Source organism: Clupea harengus, chromosome 2 (genome assembly GCF_900700415.2).
Source record: "Clupea harengus chromosome 2, Ch_v2.0.2, whole genome shotgun sequence".
In the NCBI taxonomy this organism is placed as follows: domain Eukaryota; kingdom Metazoa; phylum Chordata; class Actinopteri; order Clupeiformes; family Clupeidae; genus Clupea; species Clupea harengus.
Window position 1 is genome coordinate 17,895,966 of NC_045153.1, and position 13,385 is coordinate 17,909,350.

The following is a 13,385-nucleotide window of genomic DNA, read 5'->3' on the forward strand; positions in this document are numbered from 1 at the left end:
TTTTTTTTCTTTTCTTCTAAAGATCAGTGCTATCTGGGACATATATAATACCTAATATTGGTGTCTCATTTCCTCAGAAGCAACAGGGAATAGATGAATGGTTGGGAGATGTGAGGTGGGGTGGGTGGGTGGGTGTGTGGAGGGAGGGGGGGGAGGTGTAACTGAATTCTACTTCTTTGAAACTCGCTTGAGGACTCCAGGTCTCTACAGTGGACTCCTGCCAGCCTTATTTGTCCTTGCATAATACATTTCCACGCTCATTATCACCAGACATAGGGGATCAATCTAATCCAGAGGGCCATGCGGTGGGGGGTGAGGGGGTGAGTTAGTGGGTGGTTTGCATGGAGTGGCAGTACGATGGTTCATTATGGATTCCCTTTTTCTAGGTACCGGGAAACAGTGTGCGTGTTTTGCCTGTCATCATCATGACTACAGCCCTGGCACTCTCCTCTCTCACTATGGACACGGCTGTGGGCTTCATTGCTATTCAATGTCCTGATGATTAATCCAAACCCTGCCCACAGAGAACACAAAAGCAAGGAAAAACCCCAGTCCTTCTGCCTACATTTCCCATGCTGCCCCCCAGTGGGTCTTTTCAGTGGGAGGCTTCCTCAGCGATGCTAAACAGTGGCACATCAAACATGAAAGGACTCTCGGGCAACAGTTGTAGCAATGACTAGAGCGATTAGCGACTGTGAATATGCATTTGCTGCAAAAGCTCTGGGGGCCACATAAAGCAGCTGGATCCTGTATTTAGCAGGTTCACCTTCAGGTACAGGCAGTGAGTGAAGCTGGGCGGGGAACAGGTTGCCAAAACCCTCAGCGCTCCTCGGGCATTAGCTCATTGCTGTCGTCATCTGTCGCTTCCCATAATCTCTCTTGTATTACTCCCCTAGCAATTTGTCTAATGTCGCTAGACATTTATTGCATCACCTTTTAATGTTTTTGGGGACAAGTGGAAAGCCATGGCCGGTCGATGAGAATAGCACAGGGCTGTTGTTAAGCAAAATGTAATTAGACGTGAAGCACTCTTGCATTTGCGTCGGGTGTTCCTGTTTTTAGAAATCGACATGCCCATTATGTGTCTCACCTTGCATGCAGAGTGGCCCCTGCAGTCACTGTCAAAATGAAAAAGTTTTGGGCCTCTCTTTTCTTTCCCAGAGTTTAATGCTGCTTCTTTTTCCCTTGTTCTCTTTTCTAGTGACACAGAGGGTCGAAAGCTTTGTAAGAAAGTGAAGGTTGACCCTAGCTCCAAAAAGGGTGGAGCGGTGATGCTGCATTATAAGTGAGTAGGTCAAGCACCTTCTGCTGGAAACGGAAGTGCTCTGTGACCTCGGTGCAGTGTGATCACATCTTTAAAACAACCTCTAAGAATGTGATATGAAAGACTATAGAAACTGAGACTTTGATTTCGTTCTTTCTTTTTTAAACTATTATTCTCCTCACAGGGATGGGACATTCCACACAGAATACGGCCGTCCAGAAACATCAAAGGTAATGTGACGAGTCGTAACCCAAGTTTCCTCCAGTGTGTTTTCCCCTTCTCTGTCTAGATGGTATATAAACAGACACATTCTCTCGAAGCAACTGGAAGAGTATCGTGTCAAATTACCCCAATAATTAGCGGGTTGTGTAAAATTAGTCCCATTATTTATTTGTCGCTCCCCCGGTGTCATAGATAGCTGTGCTGCGAGACAGCTAATCCAGTCATCTTCTGAGTGGTTTAATTAAGCAGGGCCTAGACTAAGTGGCTGAGACATTTAGAACAGTGTCTTCAGCTGATGACTGTGTGCTGTTTCCTCCCAGTCTGAGTGCTCACAGTCACGCACAAGTCGGTATGAACAACATTGCCATCGAATGCTCTTGTTTCTGTATACATACTGGGGGCAGGCTTACACACACACAATTACCTCCCAATCGTTTATCAGGTTGGTGTCACTTCCCGACGGGTGAGAGATTATTGGCACAATTATATGCAAGCCTCATGTGGACGAGATTAATATTTTTGTAATGAGTGGATTTGGGATCTGTAAACACCGATGATGAATGCAATGGGCTCCAAGCTCTGAGCCCGGATATGTCGGTTAGAGTGTGTTTGTGCTTTCCTCGGTTTCTCTCCCTCAGTCGTTTTGGCAAAAACAGTTTTGCCAGACAGTTTGCAGATCTGAGAGGACTCGCTGTGTTAGTGGGTTTATTTGTTTTGGTTTTCAAAGTTTATTTCTGTTCTTACAATTTAACGTAGTAGGACGTAGTGATTTAGGATGCTTCATTGCCCTGAGAATATACTGTTAGAATGCCTCTGGTTGCTCTGTTGGAGGCTACATTCGTGTAACTAATTTTGATTTCTTCTTCTTTCAGTCCATGGTGGCATTCTTGAAAGACCCCACGGGTGCACCACTGTGGGAGGAAAACCCAGAGGCCAAAGATATCGTCCACGTAGAGACGGAGAAAGTGAGTGGAACAAATGCTGTGGGAGGCTTAAAAAAATGACAATTTCCCTCTTTAACACTGTCGCTGTGTCCTGGTTTGAAGAGACTCTCCTGAACAAAGGCAGCCTTTGAGCAAATCAGATCTGAGGCAACAAGTTGATATCCGGTTTCACCGGGGCTTGACCTTGGCTCTTTGGTGGAAGTCAGGAACGATCACCTTTTGGGGTATTTTCTTCCAGCGTTTACAGACTCTCTCAAGACCAAATCATTCCAGGAAGACTCTTGCCAACAGTATCAACAGTGGGGATAAAAGATAGACCCATAAAGAGGTAGAAGAATGCAGATTGAACAATCTCATCCTCCGTTCGGAGTCAAAAAAAGCAATCTAAAACGAACCGCACCCTCCTGCAGTAAGGCGTTGCACTCAGTCACAGAAAAACTGCATGTGGCTCACAGTATGTCAGAAGATGTGCTGGTCCACTTTCTACACATTGGAGCAGCAGATATTGACGTGGGTGCCGCGGTGTTGCGTCGACGGAAATGATGCAGTAATGAGGCAAGCGAGTAAACAAAGTGGAGGAGAGGGCCCCCCCTCTGTGTCGGGCCTAATCCCCCTCATGCTCTGGCGGACGTGCTGGTCGGTGAGCGCATGCGAGGAAAATGCAAACAATCGATCAGATCCCAATACGCAGCAGCCGCAAAGCCCCCCTTACGACTAGGCCCATTGTAATTTAGTGCTACAGGGAGAACAGGCGGCGTAAGCTTTGAGGGCGTGCTGCGTTTACACTGTTTTCATCTTCATCCACCAAATGGCGGTACCAACCCCAAAACTGACAAACATGGTGCAGATTTTCCAAGCCCATGTGTTTCACAGGTTGCACTCTGGACCTGCATCCATATCCTCGTTCCGTGCGTTGCAGACACAGTGGCACCAGTTCAGAAAGAAATGTGGCTGTTCCTCATATATTTATCAGTAATCTGGTAAGGTTGCTACAAACAGTGTCTATTGTTGCCAGTGTGTTGTCTAAATGGAGGAAGGGGATCATGTTCAGATAATGTGTCTTTCACTCACAAGCCTCTTTTTTCCTTCTTCCTGTAGGACTTCAGGAAGCTGCTGAAGAAGGAAGACAGGCCAATCCTCATGATGTTCTTTGCCCCATGTGAGTGCCTCAACTGTCAGCTGTTTTTTTTTCTTCCCCCTCTAGCTTGTGTCTTCATTAAGTTAATGGCTTCTGGATCCTCCATTTTGATGTAAGACTTGTTGGGCACGCACTTGACTCGATCGCTACCGTTACCCCATATTTTTTCCTGAAGCCACAGCAGCTGTCCATCACAGATAAACGTCATTACCGAAGCTCCTTAGGGTAAAACTAAGCAGGTTTCACCATTTCTTTACTCCCCATGTCTCTGCTGGCCCGACAGCTTACTTAAAAAGGGGCAACACTTGCCAGTAAAATACGCCGTCGAGGAAATGAGAAAATTGGTCAAGTGCACTTGCAAAATAGAGTCCGACCCCTCGGGCGATTCATCTCTGTACAGCTTACCATCCTTTTAGCTTGCTTTTAAAAATTTCACGAGCATTTCCTGGAGGAAGAAAAGGCGAGCCCTTCAATGAAATCTATGGTTAAGGACTTCCCAGAGTGCCCTGTTGCTGCTGCTGCTGTTGCAAGTCTTCTCAGCAGAGTGCGGGTGGGGCGGGGGGGTATTAAAATTCTCTTTGTCGGGTGGTGGGATGAAAGCCAGTGCGGCATCGGCGGCGTGGTGGTGATGAAACCCCTGCCCGTTATCTCTGAAGTCTGCAGAGCTGTGCCCGGTTAACGACCGACACAGGCGGGCGTCAAACTTCATGGCCTGGTTTCTGAGTTATGCCCTGGAGTCAAGTGCTCCTGATGTGGAGGAGGAAGTTTCTGCCTCTGTGCTGCTTCATGAATTATTCCAGCTCTGTCATCACTCCAGGAGTCTGGCGGAGACTACCTGTAACTTTTCTTCTCTTGTGTCTCCCTAATGATCAGGGTGCGGCGTGTGTAAGAGGATGACTACCTGTAACTCTTCTTCTCTTGTGTCTCCCTAATGATCAGGGTGCGGCGTGTGTAAGAGGATGCAGCCCGTCTTTCAGCAAGCCGCCACCGAGACTAAGGGCAAATACGTAAGTGATGCATGGACTCTGAGAGACAGAACACTGTCATGCCCACTCACTCACACACTCTCTCGCTCGCTCACTCACTCACTCACTCGCTCACTCTCTCTCTCACACACACACACACACACACACACACACACACACACAACCACTTGCACTCACACACACACACACACACACACACACAAAATTAAGATGCATTTCAGCTTTCTCTGTCTCAACCTCAAGGCCAGTGATCTGTCTGCATTACACAGTAACGCCATGTAGATATACTGAGCAGAGATGACTACTGTTCTCCATCTATAATCCCTTGGCAGCTGCCCAGCCCAGTGGTTGGTTGTGCACGCAGAGACTTTATGGCTCCTTCTTGGGCATGTGTCCAGTTATTATTAGATGGATTGCATGCGTGCGGAATCCCGCTGTCTCTGCCTGCATTACGTGTCTGTGTACATCTTCATTGTGTTGTCTTCTCACTCCATGCATGCTTTTCATCCCCTTCTTTTGTTCTGTCCTTTTTGTCTCCTCTCTTCTCATCTCATTCTCCCATTGTCTCTCATTGGGTTTCGAAAACTTGCATAACCACCACTATGAAAAAAAAAAATGTGGAAAAACCCCGGAAGCAAAGCTCTGGCACACAAGCCCATGAAAGGGCTGAAGATGCTCTTTTCTGATGAGATGCGATTCGAGGAAGAGAGTGCCTTTGGAGAGCAGTGCGAATCAAAGAGAGCAGTGATGGATTGCGCAAAGTTAAATCCTCGCCCAGCGTCTCTTTTAAAGAGTGCCCATTTTCATCTGTGACTAGCAGTTGGCTGCTGGATTCCATCTCTGACAGTGGTAATTGAGTGATTCCCCTCCCTCCCTCCCCTGCAAATGTGCGTGGAATGGGAAGAGCCGAAGTTGTTCGGCTAATTGGAAGTAGTTTATTTCTTTTTTAAGAGTTGCGTTTGCGGGCACTTGGCAAATAAGTCCCTCATTTGGAGATTTGCATAATGAATGCAGTTGTATGTGTATAGGCAACACTGGCAGATTTGCTGCATACTCCTTTTTTCCCTTTCCCTCCCTCTCTCTTTCCCTTCACTCTCCCCCTCCACCTCCCCCTCCCCCCGGCTTTCACGTGTGTGTGCGAGAACCTGATAGCGCTGCAGAAATGTGATGGATTTGGATGGGTAATCAGCGGTCAGCACGGCCCCCGGTGCACATTTTTCACTTTGCTGTCGGATGTATTGGAGGATGCGTTGGCTTACACTGGGATTATGCACAGCGCGCTCCTTAACGCTTCCTCCGAAATTACTGAGTGGTTTTACCCGGAGAACTACTCTTGAATTGAATGGAAATGTAACATGTCACGAAGCATGTTGTTGCTTTTAAGGTTGACTTGATTATCCCCGTCTCAATTTGTTAATTTCGGGAAATTGAAGCACCTCAGAAAGGAACACAAAATAAATGACATGTTGCCTCGTTTGATATCATTTTTCCACCCAACATGGTTAGGGGCCACTCTTTGTTGTTGAATTTTTAAAGAGCCCTGTCACCGGTGAAGTCGTTCATCTTCATTGTTATGCCTCTCGGGGCCTTTCTGTTGGCTTGTTTATTTGGACTGAAATCCCTCGCTTCACTCCAGGTACTCGCCGGGATGAACGTGCACCCAGCCGAGTTCGATGGACTCAAACAGGAATACACCGTCAAGGGCTACCCGACCTTCTGCTACTTTGAGTGAGTGTGTGTGTCTCATGAGTCACTCTGCAGCCCTCACACAAACACACACACACACACACGAGAACACGCGTGCACACACACACACGCGCACAGAGATACTCAGAAGACACACAGACACACAAACAGTGTTACAAATACACCTTATATCGGCACAACGACCCAAGAAACCACATCACAATATCCATGTCTTCCTTATACCACGCTAAAAAGTTACTTTCTTAGGGACTGTAGCATAAAATGTATTTAATGTAAAAAAAAAATAGTATGCAATGTCATACCTATTCCATTAAGTTCTTATTAATTGGTCTAAGCTTTGTGCGTACAGCACATGTACACCTCGAGGTTTTTCAATTTTCTAACACTAGTAACAGCACAGCAGCATCTCCCGAAAATGTGATGGTGTCACATTTGCTGTTCATTTGGTACGGCACTTCCTCGTTGTCCCGTTTCGCACTTTAGTTTTGGCGTGTCTGCCCATAGCCTTTATGTGCTCCCATTTGTCGGTTAAACGCTCTCTCGTTTCGCTGTGGTTTAATTACGCCAGGGCTAATTATGCCAGGGGGTCGATGGAATCAGTTTTCAATGAGACTCCAGCCCTGAGGGTAGACTTGGGCTAACGACCATGTGGCATCATCGCTTACCGTAATGAGCCCTGGCGAAGATAAACACAATGAGTGCTCCGTTCCAGCTCCTTAGCCCAGGCATTCGCGGTCACGTTCACTCGAGGAGGGGGCGAGTCGTTTGTTGTTTACGGCCCAGCGTGTTTAGTTCAAAGTACGTCTCATTTCGAAAAGGGGTGGGAAGGAGCTGAGAGCACACAACAACACTTTTTGTTGGACTTTCAAACATTTAGAGGTCACTTAAAGCCGAGCCAGAAATCAGTTTCGAAGGAAGGACCTAACAACTAAGCAAATTAAACAAATGAAAGCTGACGTGTGGTCGCGGGAGGGCTTTTTCTTTTAACTACGCGGACATTAGCACATTGTTCTCACATCTTCTGATAAGTGACAGTTACAAATGACCCAGCTCAACCATCTTTGTAGAAGTTTCAGCCTAACTTCAGCGGCTGACTATTTCAAGTCTCTCGTAGGTGGGGCAGATGAGGACAGATGGATAACTACCGTGGACCCTGTAGAGATCTTGTAAATGCCGATATGTGTAGAGCAGTAAAATAGTGAGGGAGCTCCTAAAGGCCTTCAGTAGTTTCAGTAGGGGTAGTTTTGTGGCCAACTGCAAAAAATAATCTCACAGTGCTCTTCAGGGTTGGTGCACCACGACCAACCATGTCCCCTAACTCAATATCACTCCAATTTTCTTGTGTCAAAACATCTTCAGCCCACCCCAAAAACCTAGTGCCTCTTTATTATGTACATCAACTACACATGGATTTTCTGTTAGAGCAGAAAGGTTTCTAGATATGTTCATGTATACCATTCATAGTCTAATCATATCATTAATCTTTAACCATCTATCATATGTGCAGTACAAAGTGAAAAACTCTGAGAAAAAAAAATGGCGATTTAAGGTCTTGCTCTGAGCATCGTGCGCAGATTTAATGAGCCATCAATTCTTTCTTTCGCTCTCCAAAAGGAAGGGGAAGTTCCAGCATCATTATGAGAACTATGGAGCCACGGCCAAGGACATCGCTGACTGGTTAAAGAAGTGAGTAAATGCTCTATTTCCCATCCACCATCTCTGTCTGTCTGTCTGTCTCTTTCACCCTTCTGTTTCTCCTGATCTCTCTCTCTCTCTCTCTCTCTCATTCTCTCTCATTCTCTCTCTCTCTCCCCCTCATTCTCTCTCTATCTCATAAGCACTCTACACTCTCACAACCGACACCTCTTATACCACTGTCCTCATCTCCCCTCTCCACTTCCTCTCCAAGACAAAACCCACTTTACATCGCTCCTCGCAGCCATGAGAGCCTGCCTGTTGTCGTTTATGTACATGGTAATTGGCTTTCACAATAACAGTGTGCTGTAGTAACCCACAGGTCACAGGCTAGGCATCTCTGAATGTATACGTTTGGAGGCATTCTCATTTCATCCCCGGTGGGCACAGCCAACTCTAAAAGCTTCTCCCTCTGTGTAAAACCAGCTGTAAAGCCTGAGAGGGAATGTCTCATTCGGAGCCTCGATCATCCCTAAGGCTGCCCGCATGTTTTATAGCAAGAGCCTCTCGAGTGCAGATTTAATAAAAAAAGAAGAAGAAAGTGTGTTATTCTAAAGTATGATTGCAGCAGCTGCTTCCTCTGATTTTCTAGTTTCGATTTTTAGCGTATGAGAGAACAACGCATATTTGCAGGAAACCCCAAGACCACAGCTGTTTTACTCAGCGTTGTTTCCAGAGCCAAACCCCCCCTTACACGGGAGACACATTTGAGTTGTGTGTGTGTGTGTGTGTGTGTGTGTGTGTGTGTGAGAAGGAGAAAGACAGAAGGAGAGCTTTGGCAGCCCTGCACACAAGTGAGTGGGGTACACCTGGTTGTAAGGTTGACGTGGAGCCCCGGGAGTGGAGTGCATTAGACAGTTCCAGCTGCAGCCTCTCGGCTCCTGAAGCCCTCGACCCCCGGCTCACAGAGATCCCCCAGATGGGCTGCCACCACTGCTGCCTGCCTGCCTGCCTGAGTAAGGAGGGCTGGTGTAGAATAGAAGATTTCAGCAGGAAATGAAGATGAGCGGATTTTAGCGGATGCCAGGAAGACATAGTGCAGCTCGGTGCGAAATTTGTTGAGTTAGACGGAACTAATTTTAAGAGTCAGGATTATGGTCGATGTGCAGAAAGTCTTAACACTTTCTTTTTTTCTTTTGCGGGGTGAGTGGATTTTAGTTTGGGTAAAGCTCTAGACTGTCTTGTTTATACCATTGGAGGTGGTGTCCAATCCCAGGGGGATGCTGCTCAGAAGAGCTGGGCTGTCAGCTGTGCTGGGGCTTGTCCTTGGATTTGTCTGAGGCAAGAAAGAGTGATGGAGCGCAGTCATGTTGGTGTGTCCGCTCCAGTCAGACGTTCCAGATTCTTAGTAATACGTATCAATTATGTCAGATTCCATGTAGCAACAAACTCACAACTGAAAGCTTGGCTGTCCCCTATCTTTTAAATCTCTCTTATTACACAGCTCTTCAGAATGTTCCAAAAAGTACCGCTGATTTGAATGGGCCATCCCAACGTTCGCAGGTCCAATATTTCTTGATAATGACCGCTGCGAAAAGATAATGACCGCTGTCATTGGCAACGGGTTTTGTGCTTCTAATTCACATCTTTCATATCATTCCGCAAGTAGTCCGGTCATTTAGCGTAACAGACAGAAGTCAGCAAGTAATGGGTTGCTACGCAACACCTGAAACTTAAAAGTTCTATTTGCTTGAAGAACTATTTATTTCTAAACGGGAATCACAAAACTATTTATTTCTAAACGGTCATTATCCAAAAAGAAATCCCTTCAGGACAAAACAACACCCTCCGCTGCGCGTCGGGGTGCTGTTCGCCCCGTCTGGATTTTTTTTGGGATAATGACCTCCGGACAATACATTATCCCTTACATAATATGAGAAACTAAGATTACAGATGATGTGAAAGTAAGATTCTGTTGTAATCCTTTTTCCACTATTCAATTCAGGTATATTTTATTCTATTCCATTCTGCTCTGTTCCATATCTGTCTTTTAATGCTTTATGTCTGTAATCCAAAGGTCTGTTTTCACCACTCTCTCTCTGTTTCTTCCACATGTAGTCCGCAGCCCCCCCAGCCCAAAAGCCCAGAGGTGCCCTGGTCAGAGACGGACTCGGCCGTTTTTCACCTAACCGACGAGACCTTCGACAGCTTCCTGGAGGAGCACTCCTCTGCGCTAGTCATGTTCTACGCCCCATGTAAGTAGCCTAGACCGGAATGTTCCACAGCTTCACTTACTAGCTACTAACTCTGGCATGGATCCTGCCCTGGTCTGGTGTAGACTTGGACTCATCCCACAGTCAGCTACTGTCTGGTTATAGTCTAGCCTTCAGGGAACACTGTTAAAGGAGGTTTGTTTTGTTTTAAGTGGGGAAGGGGAGGGAGGGATCCACTGTATGAGCAAACCATTCCGAGCTGACCACTAAGTGCATCTTTTAAATGCAACTCTTCCCCTTTGAGCTGAGATCACAACCTTTGTTAATTATCTGTCAGTGCTGGGAGCTTCTCAGTGGAGGCTGTATCAGTGTGTCTGCCACGGCCCGTCATCATTTGTGAAGATGAAAAGTCATCTTGGGAAAGGATAATTATTATGATACTGTAGATGGTGATTATGAAGTCAGCGGAGCCGGCGACAAAATCCATTTCCATTACGCTTCTCAATTATGTTGCTGCCCCATGTTTTTCTGGGAGGGTTTCTTTTTTTTTTTTTGACTGAGCAAACCAATTATATAAACCTGCGTTCACTCATTGATTTTCTTTTAACTAAAAAAAAAAAAAAAAAAAAAAAAAACCTTTTCAACTATTCTGCACAAACCGGCTAATTATCGTACATCATCAGTGTCACCGTGCAAACGCATACATCAGAAATAATTGCTGGGTAAGAAAATATTTCCACTTGTTTACACTTAATTATGTTAGTGCTTTTGCATCGTGGTGGAAAAAATATACAAAGTGGGATGCAGAGTTGTCTTAAAGGATAGCATTAGGTGTGTGTGTGTGTGTGTGTCCCCTCATGTTTCACCCTGAACACCCTGTTTTGTTTTTAATGCCGCTCTCTTCTCCTTTAAGTTACGAGCAGGCCCATCCTGAACTTACTGAAATAGGTTCATAAGCTCTATGAACTCAGTGCTGGAGTACTCTGAAGCTGTGAAACATGGAGGTACACTCCTGTTAAAAAGTTTGGGATCACTTGGAAACTTCCTTGTTTTTGAAAGAAATTAAAACAACAGTAAATTGGTCTGAAATATTGTCTAGACTCTAGACATTGTAAATGTTGGAAGTGATTATCATGGTTCTAAGCAGGGTATAAAGAGAGGTGGGAGCTCTGTGCAGCAAGATAAGACCATCACACTCAAGAATCAAATGAAAGAATCAAATGCTCAGAGGTCATCTGGCAGCTTTATTACACAGTGTCTGCAAAATGCCAATCTCATCTTCTCCAGTGAAGTGACCCCAGAATGCTGGCCCTCTAAGCATAAAAACAAGCCAATAAAAGGAACAGATTGAAATGGGCAAAAGAACACAGATATGGGTGGAGGATGATTGGGTTTAAAAAGTGTTGTGGACAAATAAATCTTAGCTTTAAGTGCTCGGATCACAGAGAAGAAAGTGTGGTGTGTGTTGGTGTGTTGTGGAAGTAGTTTGACTGTATGGTACAAAAAGTGTCCATCAAGCCAGTCCAACTAGTCAGAGCCGGGTTCAATGTATCCCTATCATCTCAACAAGTTGACAACTAAAATGGCAAAGGTTTGCAAAGCTATAATTTCTGCAAATGGAAGACTCCTTGTCAAAAGCAAAGCACCAGCACTGAGTTGTAACTTCAAGTGGAAATGCTGATTTCTGATCTTGTCCATGCCTTGACTATGTTCTCAATCCCGTTTGCTACTTTAAAACTACGTTATTTGGATGGAACATTCCGTCATGGATTATCTTGTTACTGATTCCAAACTTTCCAATAGTAGAGGATCTAGCCACTGACTGTAGTTCTATGATCACACTTCTGTCATCGTTGACCCATGTTTCTGGGTGTCAGTCATGATTTCCATCACTAATACGTTTTTTTTTTTTTCATTTAGTGTTACCAATCCACAATGGATGTTAAACTTATCTGTTTACGGGCATATTTACTCTTTCCTCATCTAACAGCTTCTTCATCTGACGTTTTCATCGGGCGTAATCTGTCCTGTTGGGTATTAAGGTATTAATAATACCTGCCAGATTAGGCAAAAATTCAGAATTTCTTATGAAAACAAACAAGATGCCTTAATATGTGTGCATTGACAATCCAACCAGACAAGGATTGATTTCAGGAGGTCTGGTGTTTGACAGGCTTTTGTCAAACATTGGGTTGTCTAACTGTAGAAAATGGAATTAGGTTGACATATATTTTATAGCACTTGAAAGATTGAGTAATTGTAGGAACCTGACGTTTTGCTGTCGGCCACCTTTTTTGAAAAGCATCACTTAAAAGCAACCGTTTCTTTTGTTGCTCTCGTGTATTTGATCAAACACTTGAAATTCAACAGCATCTATTCATTTTCTTAGATGGCATGGAAGGCTGTCGGCTGTCTCCAGCTGTTTATTATGCCTTATTGACATACACACACACACACACACAACCATGTATTGATGTAATGACAAAATGTCATTTAAGGACATTCTGTGTGTGTTTGTGTAGTCTGGCACGTACACACACATACACACACACTCACATAATTCTTCCAAGACTCACTAGGGAGAGGTTGCACTATTCTGATGCATTCCATGTTATGTAGCAGATCCATAAAGCTAAAGCTCTATTGGGGGGAAAATCCCTGGAGATGACCACAAGAATCCATCCGATATAATAATAACAGGCTTTATGAAGAGAGCCTCTCCACTCGATTGTTCCACATTATCTAATCAAATGTCTGCTATACCTCATGAGCACATTTGGCTATGTGCAACCAGAGCTGTTGCTACTGGGCTCCCTTGCCAATGCGAGTTGGGGAAAAAAAAAACAGGTGTAAGGGGGGAAAGAGAGGGGAACTCCCAGAAATGATTCTCTGGTCCTGCTTCTCACTATTCCCCGAAGTGGGCACATGTGCTGTGAGTTCACTGACTGAAAAGACATGTTTTCATCGGTGTCTGAGAGGGGGGTTGAGTCACTCCGAAGCTCTGGGGATTATTACAGTAAGTATGGACATCATTTTAGGATGATGAAATTGCCGTGCGGGGTGTGTTCAGTCTTATTGAATTTATAGATGCGTGTCACTGTTGAAAATTTACTGTTGTAAATCTCACCATGTTGTTTTGGTGCGAAGAGAACAGTTTTTTTTTTTTTTTTTTTTTTTTTTTTTTAACGTTGAATGACCTAAACGTCCTTTTAAGAGCGTGTGTGTGTGTGTGTGTGTGTGTGTGTGTGGTTGGTTATATAATGGCATGCATTTGTT

At 44.9% G+C, this 13,385-nt stretch overlaps 1 protein-coding gene across 1 annotated transcript in view; it reads left to right on the top strand.

Moving 5' to 3' along the window:
* pdia5 (protein disulfide isomerase family A, member 5) overlaps nt 1-13,385 on the top strand; it is a 40,122-nt gene that overhangs the window by 11,850 nt on the left and 14,887 nt on the right. Inside the window, exons 5-12 of the mRNA XM_012819863.3 lie at nt 1,202-1,285; nt 1,449-1,494; nt 2,359-2,451; nt 3,529-3,589; nt 4,508-4,575; nt 6,191-6,282; nt 7,876-7,947; nt 10,015-10,151. Coding sequence (XP_012675317.2) covers nt 1,202-1,285; nt 1,449-1,494; nt 2,359-2,451; nt 3,529-3,589; nt 4,508-4,575; nt 6,191-6,282; nt 7,876-7,947; nt 10,015-10,151 — 653 coding nt within the window. The remainder of the gene's footprint in view (nt 1-1,201; nt 1,286-1,448; nt 1,495-2,358; nt 2,452-3,528; nt 3,590-4,507; nt 4,576-6,190; nt 6,283-7,875; nt 7,948-10,014; nt 10,152-13,385) is intronic.